Here is a 19,206-nt window from a genome sequence, read left to right as displayed (position 1 = left end):
AAAAAAATCACTTAAATTCTATTACCCTAATCGTTTGTTGTACTTTCTGCCACGATTTTTTGTCCCAAAATACAGACATATACACCTCTTTGGAAGTTTTCCTTCAAGTCTCGCACCATCCTCAAAGAATCCCATATTTTCTGAGAACACAGACAATGGAATTTTATTTACACCCAGGCCCGCCCCTTGATTTCGTCATACAAGCCACGCCCCCACAGCCGCGTGCGCGCTGAGCTCGGGAAATGAAGCCGCGTGGGCGGGCCTTCCTCGAACGGAAGTGACGTAAGGCACATGCGCGGTGTCGATGAGAAGACTGCGGAAGAGTAAGGGCCTGCTCCGCACGTCACCGGAAGTGGCTGCTGCTTCAGCATGCTGGCGGAGCTGGGTTTGATCGGGACCATAGGCGAAGATGACGAGGTGCCGGTGGAGCCCGAATCTGACTCCGGAGACGAGGAGGAGGAGGTAAGAGCCGGCGCGGGTGGGGTCGGGGCTGGGCCAGGGTGCAGACCCTCGGGAGTCCTTGATATCTTCTCTTCCCTGTGATTCCTAGGTCGCTGTCCCTGAATCCTCAGCATCCCCTGGGGAGGGTTTCACTCGGACCCCGGGATCTTCCTCAGTTTGCTCGCTATTAGCTTTTCCCCACCTCTCTGTTGGCCGTGCCATTATGTGTCGCTTTGCTGAACTCAATATCCGTTCAATGTATTTAATTCAGGCCCTGGGTAATAGAGATCCAGAGGTGAAATCAGTCTTGGTTCCTGCTCAGAGAGCAATGTTATCCATCCATTCATCTATTCATCAAGCCACTAATTGACTACGTACATGTGCTAGATGTGGTGTTTAACTTTGGGGACCGAAGTGAACCGAGATGGGCGCTGACGCCTGCGTTGAGGTGGGATGATTTTCAGACCTTGAGCACAAAGAAGGTGCTTACCTTCAGAGACTCACCCAGGTGTTTCCCTCTGCAGAGACTCGCCTGCCTACTTGACACGCCTTTTGTACGTCCCACGACTTTTACAGATTCATCTCCTACAAGGCCCAGTTTCTGGTTTCCCTCAGCTTCCCATTCTGCCAGAAGGCTTGGAGTCATTCTTGACAGCTTCTTCCTTCTCTCCCCATTTCTCCCACACCCCAGCCCCTGGCATCCACCTTTCCATTCTCTGTTTCTGTGAGTTCGAGTTTTCTGGTTTCTGTGTGCATTCTCATCTGGTAGGTGTGGCGTTTTGCACAGGTACCTTGGGATGAAGCTTGTTAATTGTGTCGATCAGATTTTCTTCAAACCTATTCATTTTTTGGTCATCTTGAGCTGTCAGTTGCTGTGAGAGGTGTCTTGAAAACTGTAGCTTGGTCGGTTTCTCACTCTATTTTAGCCTTGTATGTTTCTACTTTCTTATTGGACATCCTCCTTTCCTTCTGCCTTTCCTACTATTCTTTCATCTCACCTCACAGTCACCCTGCCTGTCCTCTTCCCAGGGGCCCATTGTGCTGGGCCGAAAGCAGAAGGCCTTGCAGAAGAACCGCAGTGCCGATTTCAACCCTGACTTCGTTTTCACTGAGAAGGAGGGGATGTATGATGGCAGCTGGGCCCTGGCTGATGTCATGAGCCAGCTCAAGAAGAAGGTGAGATGGACAGTCACAGGCAGCTCCAGACAGTGGGTCTTGGGACTAGCCCGACATCACAGCCTCTTGCCCTGTTGACATTCAGCAGGTACCAGAATCCTGTGAAATGTATGGGATGGGGAACGGAAATCACAGGGGACCTATCGTCTTGATTAATACTAAAGTATAAGATATTGCAAAATTGAGTGATTGCAGGCTAGTTACAAACATTCATAAATCTATAGTTAACGTTTAGAAGTATCAAAAATATTTATTTTCTTATTAAATTTACATGACAGCTTTTTCTGGAATGGGGGGTAATGAACTCAGACGTATTATCTTGATTTTATAGTGCTCATCTGTACTCCCATTTGCTCAGGAGGCTGAGGTGGGAGGATCCCTTGAGCCTCAGAGTTCAAAGCCAACCTGGGCAACATAGGTCCCATTTTTTACAGAAAATCTGGTAACAGCAGCCCGATGGTTTAGGAGCACCCAACATTACCAACCTTGTTTGACTTAAAAAATTACAGAGCTGTGTTTAAGACCTGACCTTCGGAAACCTTGCTTGATCTCTCTCCTACATGCATATTTCTTTTTTTCTCTTTATTTTTATCTGCAGAGGGCAGCCACTACCTTAGATGAGAAGATTGAGAAAGTGCGAAAGAAAAGGAAAACGGAGGTGAGACAGGAGCCACTTGTCACCTTTCCCCAGCCGTCCTGTGAGCCTGGCTGTGCCTGTCTCTTTAAGCCTGGGTTGGGGTGCAGCGTGCAGGGCTCTTAGGGCTGTGCACGGAGGAGTCCCACAGTGTCTGCCCAGACTCCAGACTCGGTATTGCCCCTTTAGAGTGTGAATTTCCTGAAACTTGTAATCACTCTTGCGTTCTTCTCTTTATCCCCCAGGACAAAGAAGCCAAGGCCGGGAAATTGGAGGAGAAGGAAGCTAAGGTGGGCCCGGAGCCCGAGGAGCCGGGGGACCCGGAGCAGGGGGACCTGGCGGGGACAGAGGAGGAGGCAGGCTCGGCAGAGGAGGAGTCTGAGAGCGAGTACTCGGCAGCCGAGGAGGACATCCTCACCAAAGCAGGTGTGCGGGGTGGCGGGTTGGTCCCTGCGCCCTGGGGCACTTCCTCCTTAGGTTTCAGGGTCTTTGCTGCTTCCTCTTTCCCCATCTGCAGTCCCACACAGCTGCCAGCTGCCTCTGTGACTCAGACTTAATTTGAGGTGACCACGTCATGGGGTTCACCCAGGTAGCCCAGGAGGTATCTTGGGCAGAACTTTGTGCGGAGGTGTCACCGTGTGTGGAGAGGACACGGTGTGGGCAGCCTGGGCCACACCTGCCAGGTTCCCTTCCTGCCTGACCTTAGCGAGTCACTTCATCACGCTGCCACCTGGGTCCTCATGTTTGAAGTGGGGCTGGTGGCAGAAGCCCCGTGTGTCAGGTTGGGTGAGGCGGGTGCGGCGGTCACAGGCGTGCTGAGGACATGGCGGCGGATGCAGGTGCTGGTTCCCGCTGTGCTCAGCAGGCGTCCTCTCTGTAGATACACTCAAAGTGAAGGAGCGGAGGAAGAAGAAGAAGGGACAGGTGAGCGTGGGCTTGGGGCCCGGGCAGCCGTGAGGTCGTTGGGTTTTCATGGGCCCCGTTTGCTGAACTGTCGTTGTCTTCCTGTGTAGGAAGCAGGGGGCTTCTTTGAGGACGCATCGCAGTATGATGAAAACCTCTCCTTCCAGGACATGAACCTGTCACGGCCGCTTCTGAAGGTAGTGGCTTTTTGGGCAGCTGGGTGGATCCTTACAGCAGCCCAGGTGGGCTCCTTGCTGCCCCTCTCTGTCCCCCAGTGGCACCCACTTTAACTTGGGGAAAAAGCCAAATTCCTTATAGTGTCTTGTAAGGCTCCACCCTCCCTGTCCCCTCTGTGGCGTCTCTTGGCACTCATTCTCTGGCCTCACTGCCTCGCTCGGCCAGAGAGCCTCTTCCTCGGGGCCTTTGCACTTGCTGTTCCTCTCCCTGGAAGACTCTTCTCCCAGAGATCTGTTGCGGTTCTCCCTCACCCCCTCGGCGTTGGCCGAGACCCCTGTGCGCCCACCTCCCCAGCCCCCTGCTGCTGTGGTCTTGGTCTGTAGCACGTGCCTTCCGAGGACTGTTTGTCTTTTTGTCTGTTCCTTTTTCCCAGGTTGTGAGTTTCCTGAGGGACGGGTGGTTTTGTTTCATCTGTTTGGTTTGGTACCAGGGATTGAACTCAGGGCTGCTGTACCACTGAGTACATCCCAAGCCCTTTTTATTTGTCGTTTTGAGAGAGACTCTCTCAAAGTTCTTTCCAGTCTTGTTAAGTTGCGGAAGCTGGCCTCGAACTTATGTTCTCCCTGCTTCAGCCTCCTGAGTTGCACCTGGCTCCTGGGCCGGTTTTGTGTTTTCTGTTGTTTATGGATGTGTCCTCCCTGGCTAGCGCAGCACCGCCTGCAGGCCCTCAGTCCTGTCTGGAATGAGTGTCCTGGAGGGTCTTGTCTGCAGACCTGTTTGTTTCCTGCTGAGACTCCTCTTTGTTCCCCTGCCTGGTCTGACTCTGTCTCCTTTTCTTCAGGCCATTACAGCCATGGGCTTCAGGCAGCCCACCCCGATCCAGAAGGCGTGCATTCCTGTGGGTCTCTTGGGGAAGGACATCTGTGCCTGTGCAGCCACTGGGACAGGTGAAAGGATGGGGACTTGGGGTGGTGGAAAAGGATGTTACACCCCAAATAGGGCTTTAGTTGACTTCACACGCTGGCTTGCTAAATGTGCTTGGATTTCTTAACTACATACAAAGTCTGCAGAAATTCATGTTCAGTGGGTGATGTTAATGGCTTTTGCAGGTGTGGAGGAATTTTGAGTTCACGAGTTTCCATTTTGTCTTCATAGCTGCATTTTATAGAATGTTGAGTTTGTTTCTGGCATCTCCCCCTCAAGAGGACAGTAGCTGGAGGGAACCCGAGGAAACAGGAAGGGTCCTCTATGGTGGGGTAAGACACGAGAGAGTGCCACTCAGCCTGCACTGCCAGTCCCAGAGGCATGTGCATGTGGGAGACCAGGCATCTCTGCCTTGGACCTCCTAGAAGGTCACCTCTGTGTCCCAGCTCCCTACAGCCACAGCAAGGAGCAGAGGGAAAAGCAGGTTGAATAGTCCAGTCCTTAAGATGCCGCGAAGAGGACAAAATCAAAACTCCATCTACTACAAATCAGTAGTCTCAGGACTAGGACAGCCGGCAGGTCAGCCTGTTCCTGGGAGCCCGCCTTCCTCTGACCCCCAGGGGGTGGGCCAGAGAGCCTCAGTGCTCTCTTCAGGGCACAAGGGACATGACAGGGGGCAGAGTATGCTCAGCACCTTCCGGGGCACTCTTTGCAGTGTTTGGTCCCTTCTCTCAAACCACAGCCAGCGATGGGGAACCAACAGGTGCCACGTCGCACTCTGAAGTTTTGTTAGACTTCTGCCTCTTTCTCATTTTTTTTTTTCTGTGACAAATTGAGAATTGTCGTAGTTTATTCACATGCTCTTTTTGGAGGCAGTTTGGCAATATATGGATTCACTCTTCAAAGTGTTAAAAGAGTTTTTTAGTTATCTATACTAATTTACACTAAAAAATAAAGATGTGTAAGCAGAGGTCAAGAAGACTGGCTCACTTCACTATTTTGAACATGGGACAAAATCATGGTTTTAGGGATGATGGTTTGTAATAATTAGCTTCTTTAATTTCTACAACATTTCTCTTTTTGTAATGATTCAAATGAAAATATATTGGGCAGGGGGACAGTAAAAAGCTCCCCCATCTGCCCCATTTGCATCTCCCCCACTAATGTGTTTTGCCACCAGATCCTCCAGAGTGTTTGTATTTTTCTTGGCAAATGCAGATGCAGTTGAATACATTTAACTTAAGTGTAGTTCATAGAGCTGCACCAGCATGTGCCACGGCCCAAGGTAGCAGACTACATGTGGCTGCCTGTGGCCTTTCTCACTAAATGGGTAATCTTGGATGTTTTTCCTGCCAGTCCATGTGCACCCACAGGGTGTTCCTTTGATTGTGTCTTGAGGCAGCTTTTATGTTTGCTAATTTTCATTTACTGCTTTTTCAATTGAGTATAACTTATATATTGTAAAACTCACATATTGCATCCAAAGTATACAGCTTGATGATTTTTATTTTTATTTTTTGGCACCAGGGATTGAACCCAGAGCCACTTAACCACTGGGGACTACATTCATGGCCCTTTTTTGTATTTTATTTAGAAACAGGGTCTTGCTGAATTGCTGAGAGCCTTACTAAGGGGCTGAGGCTGGTTTTGAACTTGCGATCCTCCTGCCTGAGTGCTGGGATTATAGGTGTGCACCACTGCACCTGGCAGCTTGGTGAATTTTTATATATGCCTATATATTGGTGATCTACTTGTATGTTTTATTTTATTTATTTATTTTTTTAGTTGTAGATGGACACAATATCTTTATTTTTTTATTTATTTTTAATTGGTGCTGAGAATCGAACCCAGTGCCTCATACATGCTAGGTAAGTGCTCTACCACTGAGCCCCAGCCCCAGCCCTATATTTTATTTTATTTTTAAATACTTATTTTTTAGGTGTAGATGGACACAATACAATGTCTTTATTTTTATGTGGTGCTGAGGATTGAACCCGGGTCTTACCTGTGGTAGGCGAGCGCTCTACTGCTGAGCTACAATCCCAGCCCCATATTTTATTTTTTAAAAATATTTTTTAGTTATAGGTGGATACAATACCTTTATTTTTATGTGGTGCTAAGGATTGAACCCAGTGCCTCACGTATGCTAGGTGAGCGCTCTACCTCTGAGCTACAACCCCAGCCTTACTTGTATATTTTAAAATGTTTACATGTAGCAAATCATCCTCATTATCACCATCATTTGTGGTACTAGAGTTGAACCCAGGGGTATGTAATCTCAAAGGGCCTTGTTGAGTTGCTGAGGCTGTCCTTGAACTTGCAATCCTTATGCCTCAGCCTCCTGAGTTGCTGGGATTACAGGAATATGCCACCCCATCAAGCACAAATCAGTTTTTTAAAAAATTATTTATTTCTTTCATACATGACAAATTAATATTTTTAACTGATATTAAGAGATACCAACACAATTCAGAGGGTAAAGAATTTTAAAAAGGGCTGGGGTTGTGGCTGAGTGGTAGAGCGCTTGCCTAGCATGTGCAAGGCCCTGAGTTCGATCCTCAGCACCACATAAAAATAAATAAAGTAAAAGGTATTGTGTCCATCTACAGCTTTAAAAAAATAAATATTTAAAAAAAAGAATTAAAAAAAATTTTTTTTGGTACTAAGTATTGAATTTGAGGTCTTGCATATGTTAAATACTTTATCTACCACTGAGTTAATATCTACAGCAGTGGATTAAAAAATTATAACTTTGTTACTTTAGGTCAGGGGGAAGTAGCAAAAATAAAGAAGTGAGTCCCTTGAATCCTTCACTCAGTGGTAACATTCTAAGTTATTATAAGTCAATATCATAACCAGGAAATCGGTGTTGATACCGTTGTGTTAGGTAGAGCTTGTTTAGGTTGTCTGAGGCAGAAGAGGAGGGCTAGGCTAGTTCTGGGTCACAGGTGTCAAGGGGTCAGGTGGAGGTTGTCTTTCTTTAATCCTACCTAGTACCTCTTGGCCCTGCCCTGATAAGCCATTTATGGGAGCAGAGAATTTATATAAAGGGAATGTTCATCACTGCATTGTATATTAGTGAAAAGCAACCAAAACATCCAACTGTAAGGATCGGTTAATTTATAGTAGAGATACTCATATGCTAGAATGCTGTGCAACCATTTAAAAAAAAAATAAAGAATAGTTTTTAAAAGGGAGGGTTGGGGATGTGGCTCAGGGATAGAACGCTTGCCTAGAATGTATGAGGCTCCAATACACAAAAAAACAACCAAACAAAAATCCAAAAACAACTCAAGAAAATAGTTTACCTGGGGCTGTGGCTGTGGCTCAGGTGGTAGCCTGCTCGCCTAACATGTGTGAGGCACTGGGTTCGAATCTTAGCACCACATAAAAATAAAATAAAGATATTGTGTCCACCTGAAACTAAAAAAAAATATTAAAGAAAGAAAATAGTTTACCTGAATTCTGAGTAATTTTCAATTTTATTTATTTTATTCTTTATTTTCATGCTTTTTTGACATTTCCTATTTAGTTTTATAAGACCATATAGTTTGAAAGCCAAAAAAAAAAACTTTTAAGGTATTTTATGTTCCCCTGCCCGGACTTACAGATTTTCTGTACCCGGGCAAAAAACCTGAACATGGAGGGAACCAAACCTGTTCTCATTTCCCTGCTGTCTCCTCTAGGTAAAACAGCAGCTTTTGCTCTGCCTGTCTTGGAGCGTCTGATCTACAAGCCCCGCCAGGGCCCTGTGACCCGGGTATTGGTGCTGGTTCCCACCCGAGAGCTGGGCATCCAGGTGCACTCCGTCACCAAGCAGCTGGCCCAGTTCTGTAACATCACCACCTGTCTGGCTGTGGGTGAGTCGGGGTGGGTGCCAGTTCCTGGGACCTGTGATGTGGTGGAAGGTGGATGTGGCTCACTCTGTGGGAGCAGGGGCTAGGAAAGGCCTGTATGTTCTCTTGAGTCCACTTAAAAATTGGCTGATGTGGGGCTGGGCATGTGGCTCAAGCGGTAGCGCGCTCGCCTGGCATGTGTGTGGCCTGGGTTCGATCCTCAGCACCACATACAAACAAAGATGTTGTGTCCGCCGAAAACTAAAAAAAAAAATGAATATTAAAAAAAAATTCTCTCTCTCTCTCTCTTAAAAAAAAAAATTGGCTGATGTGTTTTCGTAGTACTGGTACTGGGGAGGAGAGAGAGTTCAACTATTCTTGAAGAATGAAACTTCAAAATTATGAAATTTTTTTTTTTTTTTTTGGTATTAAACAACTTTAGGAAATAATTTCTGCTTAGCATGAATGTTGAGTCAAATGTTATTTGGGGCAGGATTTCCCTGATAAAGTTACTTGAGAGCTGGGGCTGCAGCTCAGGGACAGAGTGCTTGCCTAGCACGTGTGAGCACTGGGTTCCATCTTTAGCTTTGCATAAAAATAAACAAAGGCATGCTGTCCATCTACAGCCACACACAAAAGTTACATGAGATGTCATGCAGCCTGCAGTGTACTCTCCTAATGCAATTGGAAGTCAAAGGTGATCTCTGTCCTCACATGTCAAGACGTCATTGGTTTTTATCAGGCCTCTTTCAGTCCTGGGATGTTCCAGTCATTCTATCTGGAAATGCTGTTGTGTTGTCACCTGTTTGGATTTTTCACTCCGTCTAATGTGATTAAATAATATGTCTCTCCCTGTGTGTTGCATCCATGTGGGCAAGGCCCCTGTTAGTCTTGCTCGTAGCTGTTTCCTGTTCATCTGACAGGAGACAAAGGCAGGTGGCTGGTGTTCTTAGAACACAGGTGACTGACTGGCTGACCTGGCCATCTGGTGTGTCTCTCTCCTTGCAGGTGGCTTGGATGTAAAGTCTCAGGAAGCAGCTCTTCGGGCGGCACCTGACATCCTCATTGCCACCCCGGGTCGGCTGATCGATCACCTCCACAACTGCCCTTCCTTCCACTTGAGCAGCATTGAGGTGCTCATCCTGGATGAGGCTGACAGGTGAGCCCTGAGGGTGCCGCCCGGGTACTCTGAGGTCCCTCTGAGCTGCCACCCTGCATTATTCTATAGGACCTTCAGCTAAGTGGAGACACCCCTTCACCCACCCACATGGGCCTCTGTTGGTGTGTGGTCCAGATTTTTCTGCTTCTCCTTCCTTTCTGTAATAGTAATGGTTAGGAGGTGATGTCATGTGGGCTCTGCTGCTCCTAACTGAGATCCGGGGATGTTGCACTCGGGTTCAGGAGTAGTGTCCCAGTCATGGTGAGTGGTGCAGGGGTAATGCAAGGATGGGCTATGCGTGGTGGCTTCAGTAGGCATCTCCCTGGCTGTGGTGGGACCCCTTCTTGTCCCTCCGTCCCTCCTCTTTCTCTCACAAGTGTCCCATCTGTTCACCTCTTTCCTTCATGCCTGAGCCAGGTGAGCTGGGCTGATGGCACATCGGGCAAGGGGCATTCTGAGGTGTCCTCTCACGTTGAAGCGTCTCAGAACTAGCAGGCCTGGGAGCATCTGACCCTGCATGTGCTTGCTTCGTCCTTGGCTCCTCTCATTTTCACACCAGCAACACCACAGTCAACTCGTCAGTTCCCCGCTGTGGGGCTCTCAGTGCTGTCCCTCAGGGTGGAACCGTCTCCTCCGCCTCCTTCAGGTTTCTGATTCTGTGAGAGAGAAGGGCATGGCCTCACCTAGCCCCCAAACCAGTGGGGGTTTCTCTGAATCCAGTCAGTCACCTGGAGATAGCTAGAGGGTGAACGAGGCTGAGGGGACGTCCTGGGTGAAGGAAGCCTCAAAAGACACGACAGCCAGCTGCAACCCGGGAACTCTGGCTCTCGGACTCAAATACAGGCGGCTGTAACTCACAGAGGGCAAGAGGAGGCGGGATGGAGGGAGGGCAGAGGGTCAGGTGTCCCCAGCACAGTGGAGGGATGGCCTCTCGAAGCCTCCTGATGCACAGCCCGTCTCTGCATTTCAGTTGAGGACATCTGAAAGTGGCCTGTACTTCAGATGTCACTCAAACACTGCCATGTCTTGATTGTGACAGGTCATGTGGGACAAGGTCATTGTCCTTACTGTGTGTTGGAATGTTTGGGGTCATGATATCTGTGACTTACTGGTATATAGTTTAGTAACAGAAAAAGAGTCATGAGGCAGGTGTTGCATGATGATAATTCTTGGTGAATCTTGGTTAAAGGGTAAAATAACAATAAATTAATTCAAAACACAACCAGGGGCAGCCAAACCTCAGCCTGCGTGGTAGTCTGTGACTCGCTGTGACAGAAGCGTGTTCCCCAGTGTCATGTCATGTCCTTTCTCTCTCTGCCCCAAGGATGCTGGATGAATACTTTGAGGAGCAGATGAAGGAGATCATCCGAATGTGCTCCCACCACCGCCAGACCATGCTCTTCTCAGCCACTATGACAGATGAGGTGGGCCAAGGGGCTTCTCCGTGGTGGGTCTGCACAGGGGGCCATGCGTGGGTGTGCGTTGTTGCTGCCTTCCCACCTCCTCGTGGGAAGCTGAGCGCCCTTGGCTCTGTGCTCGGCAGGTGAAGGATCTGGCTTCTGTCTCCTTGAAGAACCCTGTCCGGGTGTTTGTGAACAGCAACACGGATGTGGCTCCCTTCTTACGGCAGGAGTTTATTCGCATCCGGCCTAATCGGGAAGGGGACCGGGAAGCCATCGTGGCAGGTGAAGGCCCAGGGCTGGGCAGGCTGGGCCTCCTGGGCGTCCACCCGAAGCATTAGGGTTTTGCCTTCTTGCTCCTCCGTCTGTTTTCCCCTCAGTCAGAGCCACTCTGCTGTCCATCCATCTTTATCACCATGCTGGCCTCACCCAGCTCCTCCCTCCGTCCATCTTTGTGTCCTCCTGAGCTCCTGACCACTTGCCACCAGTTGCTGCTCTGTTTTTGTGTGTGTGTGTGGTGCTGGGGGTTGAACCTTGTCATGCGAGGCAAGCACTTTACCAGCCGAGTTGTGTCCCCAGCCCCAGTTGCCACTGTGGCTTCTTAATGCAGACACCACTGTGTGTTGCCTGGATTGTTGCTGCAGCCTCTTAATTTCCTCTTCCTGCTTCCTCTTGGCTCTTCGTAATTCATTCTTCCCTCTGCAGAACAGTTTGTTTTTTTAATTTATTAATTTAAAAAAAAAATTATACATGGACACAATATCTTTGTTTATCTATTTTCATGTGGTGCTGAGGCTCAAACCCAGTGCCTCACATGTGTGAGGCAAGTGCTCTGCCACTGAGCCCCAGCCCAGCCCCTGCTGAACAGTTCTTTACAAAAGAATATCTGCTCCCGTTACCTCCTTACTGAACAAACACCCTGGGTGTGGCAGCTCCCGTTGCTCTTATGGAAATCCAGACTGACTCCCTAGTGAACCCCTCCGGACCCTCGAGGGCCACATCTGCCGGCTTGGGCCTCTCATCCCCCATGCTCGTTCTGACCTCCAGGACGTGATATTGCTCTTTCTTCTGCCTGGGATCCCTGTCCTCATGGGATAGTCTGCCTTGTCATTCAGCCTCAGTCACACCTCCAGGAGGTCAACTCTAACGCTGCTCTGCCACCCTCCCTTTACTCTTTCTCTTGTGACATTTATCACCCTGGGGAATTAGTTCCTGCCTGCCTTGGCCTGAGTTCACCCGGCAGGGACCGTGCCTGTGCCCCTGTGCCACTCAGCAGGCTCATTCTCAGGTGAGGGAGGCGCGTCGTGCAGCAGCCCACACGCGGTGATGGCTCACTCTTCTCCCTCCAGCTCTGTTGACGAGAACCTTCACCGACCACGTGATGCTCTTCACCCAGACCAAGAAGCAGGCCCACCGCATGCACATCCTCCTGGGGCTTCTGGGGCTGCAGGTGGGCGAACTCCACGGCAACCTGTCCCAGACCCAGCGGCTGGAGGCCCTCCGGTATGTTCCCATGTCAGCTCCCTTTCCTCCTTGGGCTGATCAGAGAGGGTTCTCTGCATCTGACAGAGAACCTGGAAACAGGATCCAGAAGGTTATGTTAGAGCAGCAGCAGGGATACAGATGGCACAATGCCCTGCTTAAAAATTTTTAATCTAAACTGAGCTTGCTGGTGCTACCTGTCGTCCCAGCTACTCAGGAGCTGAGGCAGGAGCATCACCCGAGCCCAGGAAGTTTGAGAGCAGCCTGGACCACGTAGCCTTAAAAAAGCAAAGTAAAGCAAAGACTTGGAGCACTGTCAGGTCATGTGTTAGCTGCACTGATTCTCACAGAAGAGAGTCGACCTCTAGGTGGGGAGCCCTGGAGAGCGCCCCACCCGCCACTGTTCCTCACAGGGTGCGGGGAGGGGTTGTTACAGCAAATCTGATCTGAACAGAGACGCCTGCCTCACGGTTTCCTGTAGTCTAGCTTGTTGGTTCTCACACTTGAATCTGGACAGGAATTAGTGCTTGAGATAGAACACAAACCTGCATGTCCCCATGTAGGCAGCTGTTAAGGGTGAGTGTAAGTGTCCACCGGCTGACCTTTAGAATGTATCCCCTGCTGCTTGACTCCAGGAGGCTTTGTGGTGACTTTCCCGTCCCTCTATTCTCTCTGCTTCTCGGGCTCCTGGGAAGCATTACTGGGATAGGTATCTGAATAAGCATCTCTGTGGCTATTTCTAGGCGCTTTAAGGATGAACAGATTGATATCCTTGTGGCCACAGATGTGGCAGCCCGTGGACTTGACATTGAGGGAGTCAAAACGGTGAGAAGGTCCTATGGTTTTTGAGTTTTTCTTCTTGCCCCAGGGCAGCCCCACCCCCACTCCATGCTGCAGGTCTGACTGCCGATTCTGACCCTGCAGGTGATCAACTTCACGATGCCCAACACTATCAAGCACTACGTACACCGGGTGGGGCGGACCGCACGAGCTGGCAGGGCTGGGCGCTCGGTCTCTCTGGTGGGAGAGGAGGAGCGGAAGATGCTGAAGGAGATTGTGAAGGCCGCCAAGGCCCCTGTGAAGGCCCGTATTCTTCCCCAGGGTGAGGAGGCACAGCTGGAGCAGGGCGGGCAGAGAGTGGTGCTCTGCAGTCAGGCCAGCTTGAGTCCCCGCTCTGCCACCTCCTTGTTGAGTCCCTGGGCAGGTCTACCTCACTTCCCTGGGCTGTAGGCTTCTGTGTATAACAGGACATGATAATAGGAATGAAAACACAGAGCCCGTCATAGGGGTTTTCTGATCTGTGGGGTCCTGTAAAGCCCACCCATCTTCTTCAAAAGTTACTTTTATTAATGTCACAGAAGTAGTCATGTATTCATCATCTGGAATGAGTAAATAAATACAAATGTGTATGTCAAAGAGCTAGCTGGGGGGTTGGGGATGTGGCTCAAGCGGTAGCGCACTCGCCTGGCATTCGCATGGCGCTGGGTTCGATCCTCAGCACCATATACAAACAAAGATGTGTCCACTGAAAACTAAAAAATAAATATTAAAATAAAATAAAAAAAAGAGCTAGCTGGGCACATGGGGGCATGCCTGTAAATGCCAGCAACTCTAGAGGCTGAGGCAGGAGGATTGCAAGTTTGAGACCCTATCTCAAAGTAAAAAAAAGGGGCTGGGGATGTACCTTAGTAGCAGCAGCATCCCTGGGATCAGTCCCTGGTCCCACCTTGTGTGCCAGTGCCCGCCCCTCCACACTCCGGGTCACGGTGTCCTCTTGCTCATTTTCCTTTGGTGCGGTCAGCCTGGATCGCTGTTGAGTGGTGCCGTGTGCCCTGCTCCACTTCTGTTCCAGGCGCTGGGGACAGAGCAGGGGACCAAACAGCTGATGTTCTGGTGGAGAAGTCAAAGATAAGCCAGTGGCTGATGCTGTGGAGAGGCAGGAGCGGCCCCTGCTCTAGCAGGCTGCTCAGGAAAGGCTGGCCTTCTGCCGGGTCCTGGATAAGAATGGGGTCTTTTGTGTTTTCAGATGGGGGTCTTGCTATATTTCCCAGGCTGGCCCCAAACTCCTGCGCTCAAGCCATCCTCTCACCTCAGATCCCAAGTAGCTGGGACTTCCATACAGGTTTTGTGTCACAGCTCCCTGCTCTCAGTGGGGATGTTAAGTAGAGAAGTCACACATTAAAAAAAAATCACACATTAAAAAAAAAATCACACTTTTCTGTCAATAAATAAACCATCGGTTTTGTTTTCATTAGCTACATAGTATATTAGTATTCACCCATAGTTTAATGTCTTTTCTGTTCTCTCCCCTGGAGATGTCATCCTCAAATTCCGGGACAAGATTGAGAAAATGGAGAAAGACGTGTATGCAGTGCTGCAGCTGGAGGCAGAGGAGAGAGAGATGCAGCAGTCGGAAGCCCAGGTGCCCGCTTTCTCAGATGCTTGTCATCTGCCCCGGAGTCTGGGAGAGGCTGCCTGGAGCTGTCGTGCTGTGGATTCGCAGGCCCAGCCCCACAGCAGCTGCTCCCTCACTGTCCCCTCAGATAAACACAGCAAAGCGGCTCTTGGAGAAGGGGAAGGAGGCAGTGGACAAAGAGCCTGAGAGGAGCTGGTTCCAGACCAAAGAAGAGAGGAAGAAGGAGAAAAGTAAGTGAGGGAGGCCCCCGCAGGTCCACTCCGAGGGTGTAGCAGGAGGACCTGAAAACAGGGCTCCGGCAGACGCCTATGCCAGCATTTTTTGAAGTGATATTCTGAGCAGCCAAAAGGTGGGAACGGAGGTATCCATCAAAGATGAATGGATGAACAAAGTGATGTGCACCTCACACTCACGCTGGAGGATCATTCAGCCATAGGATGCGTGAAAATGTGTCCCATCGATGAACCTTGCAAACATGCTGAGTGAAATAATCCAGACACGAAGGACAAATACATGATTCCACTTAAATGAGGCACCTAGATAGACAAACGTCAAAGGCATAGAAGTTGCAGAGATCCTGGGGCCATGAGGGTGGGAAGGGAGCAGCTTGCTGAGTGGCTTACAGCACTGCTGCTTGGCATCATGGTAGTGATCTGGAGTTTTGTGATCAGGTGGTTGTACAGCATTGTGATTGTAATTAATGCCACTAAGTTACATACTTCAGGATGGGTGAAGTGGCAGATTATATGCGATACATATTTTACAAAAAAACAAACAAAATTTTTCCAAAAAAGTAGATACTTGGTGTATAATTTAAACACCAACCAACCAACCCTACTCCACATTCCTTGCTTCTTTCACATATTTCATAGCTTGGGGCTCTTCTCATGTAGGCATATGCATAGCTGCTTTGTTTTTTTCTCCTTAGTGGCTGTGTGGGCTTTTATCGTGAGTAGATCATAATATAGTTAAGTAGTTTCTTATGGGAAGACATTGAGATTGTTTCCCACTTTCTGCCATTATGAACAAGTGATGTGAATAACCTCATATGTTGGCCTTTCATAATTAAGCAAGTGCACTTGACTTGGAGAAATTTTTAAAGGTGGAATTATAGGTCAGAGTGTATGGTTATTTCTAATTCTGGTAGAGATTGCAAAATTACCCTTTGTTTCTCATTGTACCAGCTATTTCAGAAATATTGCCTTTATTTGATGGGACCAAAAAAAAAAAAAGGTGTATATATGTTAAATTTTCATGTTAAAGATAGAGTTATATCAGTGGGAAGGTATGGGTAGTTTATGGAACCAAACCTTCGTCTTTCCTAACAGGATGGTAGATAAGGAATGCCTTAAATGGATTAATAAAGAAATAGTAAACAAGAATGTTTTTTAGTGAGGTGGAGGAAATCATCATGCATTTTTCCTTGTCATTTTTAAAATTGTCACATATTAATTTAAAATAGGTGTGCTGGGGCTGAGGTTTGGCTCAGTGGTAGAGCACTTGCCTGGCATGTGTGAGGCATAGGGTCGATTCTCAGCACTGCATATAAATAAAAGTCCATCAACGACTAAAAAGTACTTTAAATAAATAAAATAGGTGTGTTCTGCTTGTAATTTTAAAAATGCAAAATGTTCCCTGAAACCTCATGTCTCTTCCCATTTCAGTTGCCAAGGCTCTGCAGGAGTTCGACTTGGCCTTAAGGGGAAAAAAGAGGAGGAAGAAGTTTATGAAGGATGCCAAGAAAAAGGGGGAGATGACAGTGAGTGACCTCCCTGCAGAGTCTGGTCCCACCACCTCTGGGGGTCGGAGTGGCCTGTCTGTTCTGCATTCACCCCTCCCTCTTCTCCCAGGCAGAAGAAAGGTCCCAGTTTGAAATCCTCAAGGCGCAGATGTTTGCTGAGCGACTGGCCAAGAGGAACCGCAGAGCCAAGCGGGCCCGGGCGATGCCTGAGGAAGAACCGGCGAGAGGCCCTGGTAGGTGGGGAGGGTCCTTCCCTGACTGTCGCCTGTTCTCATGATGGTCAAGGAGATGAGGGATGATAGTAGGCCACATTTTTTGAATAACTGGTATGTACCAGGATATATAACTTTCCTGTATTGGCTTCACAAGGTGGAGTGACCCTTGGTTGGTGGGGAGAGCTAGGATTTGGACTCTGGCCTTTCAGAGTCTTCCGAGTCTTCCCTGGATGCTACTTGGAGGAGTTGGTGAGGGTAGAAGGAAATGCACAGGGTCCTTAAACACAAGAGATCCACTGAACTTGAATTCATTACCCGGAGCTAAAGGGAGTTTAGGAGCTTGGGCCAAAGAGGACCATGTCTCATTCATTCTTTTGGCGCACAGCCAAGAAGCAAAAGCCAAAGAAGAAATCTGTATTTGATGAAGAACTTACCAATACCAGCAAGAAGGCCCTGAAGCAATATCGAGCTGGGTAAGGTTGTAAGTTATCATGGAGTCCTTGGTATTTTAGGGAAACTATGAATCTTTTGATTCTTTCTCTAATCCCAATTCTCACATAACCATAGCATTATAATATATGAACTCAGAGATGCCTCTCTGTCCCCCACCCACCTAAAGCCCACCTGTTGATCCCAGGGTGAGAGCAGGAGCAGGGTTAAGGTACCACTGCTCCATAGTGCTGTGGCTCCCCTGCTTTGGAGGTGAGATGACTCGTTTTTGAGTTCAGAAAGAGTTATCTCAGGAGACTAACAAATCTTACCTTGTAGGATCAGTCCTATTAGAACCACCCCCCCAGAAAAGAATCCATGGGTTTGCCCATGGGAATGGTTTGTCCTGCCACTCTTCCCTGGGCTGCAGGCAGTGGACTGCTTCCCAGGGAGTCTTAGTAGTCTAGTCACAGGGGAAGAAGGGCCTCCGCCAAGCTGGTCGTGAAGCTGGGCCTGACTTCCGGAAACGCATGTTGTTAGGTAGAAGGAGACGGGCTTGGAACCCAGGCCCTGGAAACACGGTCCTGGCAGTGCTGCTCTTCCTGTGGCGGGGAGGGGTGGGCACGAGACATCACCCTTTGTCCGACAGCCTGCAGGTTCAGCTTCCCTTCTCTCACTTGCAGCCCTTCCTTTGAAGAAAGGAAACAGTTGGGTTTGCCCCATCAGAGAAGAGGAGGAAACTTCAAATCCAAGTCCAGGTAAGCTGGGCATGGTGGCACATGGGTGTTGGAAGGCTGGAGACTGTGACTATTTGGGGTTGAAAAACAAACCTTTTGTGGGAAACAAGCTGCTTCTTCCTTTTTCTGGTCTTAACCTGCTGATTTTCTTTAATAGATACAAGAGGAAGAAATAGCCATGGCAGCCTGACGAAGTTTGCAGGGCGTCTTAATCTCTCCCTTCCCTGTGGGAAGTCATCCTGGTTTGCTGGTTTTATCTGTCTTTTCTCCATTTGTTTAAAAAAAAAATTCTTAAAAAGCCTGTCATTTGTGTGTTTAAAAAAAAAAAAAAAAGTTGGACTGGGCACGTGGCTAAGTGGTAAAATGTTTGCCTAGCATGCATGAGGCCCTAGGTTCAATCCCCAGCACCCCCTGCCCCCCCCCAAAAAAAAAAAAGTTGCCGGTGGTAGAGTAGTACGTGTTCCCTAAGTACCGCCCAGGCTCCCTTCTGAGTAGCTTTCATATAACAAGTACAACCAAACATTAGTCTGGTTTGGCAGAACTGCAGTATTTCACCTGTGTGGCCGTCTGATAGCTGGGCACCATCGTGAACACTTAGAGTTATCTTTTTGCTCACAGGGGCTGGGTGTGGAGTGAGGAATTTGTTTATTCATTTGTTTGTTTGTGGTGCTTGAGACCAGACCCAGGGCTTTTTGTATGCAAGGCAAGCATTCTACCACCGAACCATGTCCCCAGCCAGGAAGTAATTTCTTGGAGAAATGTTCTTTTATTAATGCCCTAGAACTAAAAGGCTACCATTGGGCACTAACCGTGTGTCAGACACTTGGTGCGCTGAGTTGTGATTCAGTTTGCTGCCTATGAGGCAGGTACTGTTGTTCTCGTTTTGCTAACAGAGACTTGGAAAGAGTAACTTTCTACAGTTACACAGCTGGGAATTCAGGTTTATGAAATCACCCATAACCTAACTTATTACTGCTGTATGCTGTAGGGATGGAAGCCAAAACGGGGCAGGAGGGACCCTGACCCCATGAATTAGCTCCTTGTTGTAAAAACCAGCTTTCACTCTGTAGAATGGTTCTCATCCTTTTCTGGATCACAAGATCCCTTTCAGAATTAGATGAAAGCTATGGGACACCCTTTGGGAGACTGTAATTCACGTCCTGTGTAATTTAAGTGTACGCGTGCCTCCCCCACCCCGCCCCAGTCGTGGGTTAAAAATAATAGTTTTCCAGTAGCACATGTGCCAGACACTATAGTAGGTTCAAAAGTATTCAGTCAGGCTGCACCTAACAGTCACCAACATAGGATCCGAGTTAGAAAATGATGGACACCTATATCTTAGAATGCAGTTCAAACTCACAACTGTAGGCTCTGTATATAAAGAGTGGGTCCCGAGTAGGTCCTGAGTAGGCTTGAAAAGCCGAGTGCAAGTTTTCTGAAAAGGGATATGCATTGCTTCAGCTGATCACCTCTAGGAGGACTCATGAAGTGAGCGGGGTGGCCACTGGGGAAGGAAACACTGTGTACCCTTTTGTA

General features: G+C 48.5%; 1 protein-coding gene across 1 annotated transcript; it reads left to right on the top strand.

The window, feature by feature from the left end:
* The first annotated feature begins 333 nt into the window (after positions 1 to 333).
* Ddx27 (DEAD-box helicase 27) lies at positions 334 to 19,010 on the top strand. The gene is made up of 21 exons (XM_026391016.2): positions 334 to 462; positions 1,471 to 1,617; positions 2,216 to 2,275; positions 2,497 to 2,677; positions 3,132 to 3,175; positions 3,265 to 3,351; positions 4,173 to 4,278; positions 7,942 to 8,115; positions 9,100 to 9,250; positions 10,575 to 10,674; positions 10,794 to 10,935; positions 12,000 to 12,153; positions 12,876 to 12,957; positions 13,057 to 13,234; positions 14,448 to 14,554; positions 14,676 to 14,778; positions 16,213 to 16,307; positions 16,399 to 16,522; positions 16,890 to 16,977; positions 17,617 to 17,691; positions 17,828 to 19,010. Exons 1-21 carry the CDS (start codon positions 370 to 372, stop codon positions 17,844 to 17,846), a joined length of 2,310 nt encoding a protein of 769 aa, XP_026246801.1. The 5' UTR covers positions 334 to 369; the 3' UTR covers positions 17,847 to 19,010.
* The last annotated feature ends 196 nt before the right edge of the window (positions 19,011 to 19,206 follow it).

The sequence above is a fragment of the Urocitellus parryii genome, chromosome 6 (genome assembly GCF_045843805.1).
Source record: "Urocitellus parryii isolate mUroPar1 chromosome 6, mUroPar1.hap1, whole genome shotgun sequence".
In the NCBI taxonomy this organism is placed as follows: domain Eukaryota; kingdom Metazoa; phylum Chordata; class Mammalia; order Rodentia; family Sciuridae; genus Urocitellus; species Urocitellus parryii.
This window is presented reverse-complemented; position numbering and strand designations above follow the sequence as displayed.

Bases quoted from the DNA above. Each gene is read 5' to 3' on its own strand.
- Ddx27 (XM_026391016.2), top strand. From the start codon at position 370: ATGCTGGCGGAGCTGGGTTTGATCGGGACCATAGGCGAAGATGACGAG. The intron at 2,678-3,131 runs GTGTGCGGGGTG...TCCTCTCTGTAG, and splicing joins GGACATCCTCACCAAAGCAG to ATACACTCAAAGTGAAGGAG. The intron at 4,279-7,941 runs GTGAAAGGATGG...TGTCTCCTCTAG, and splicing joins CTGTGCAGCCACTGGGACAG to GTAAAACAGCAGCTTTTGCT.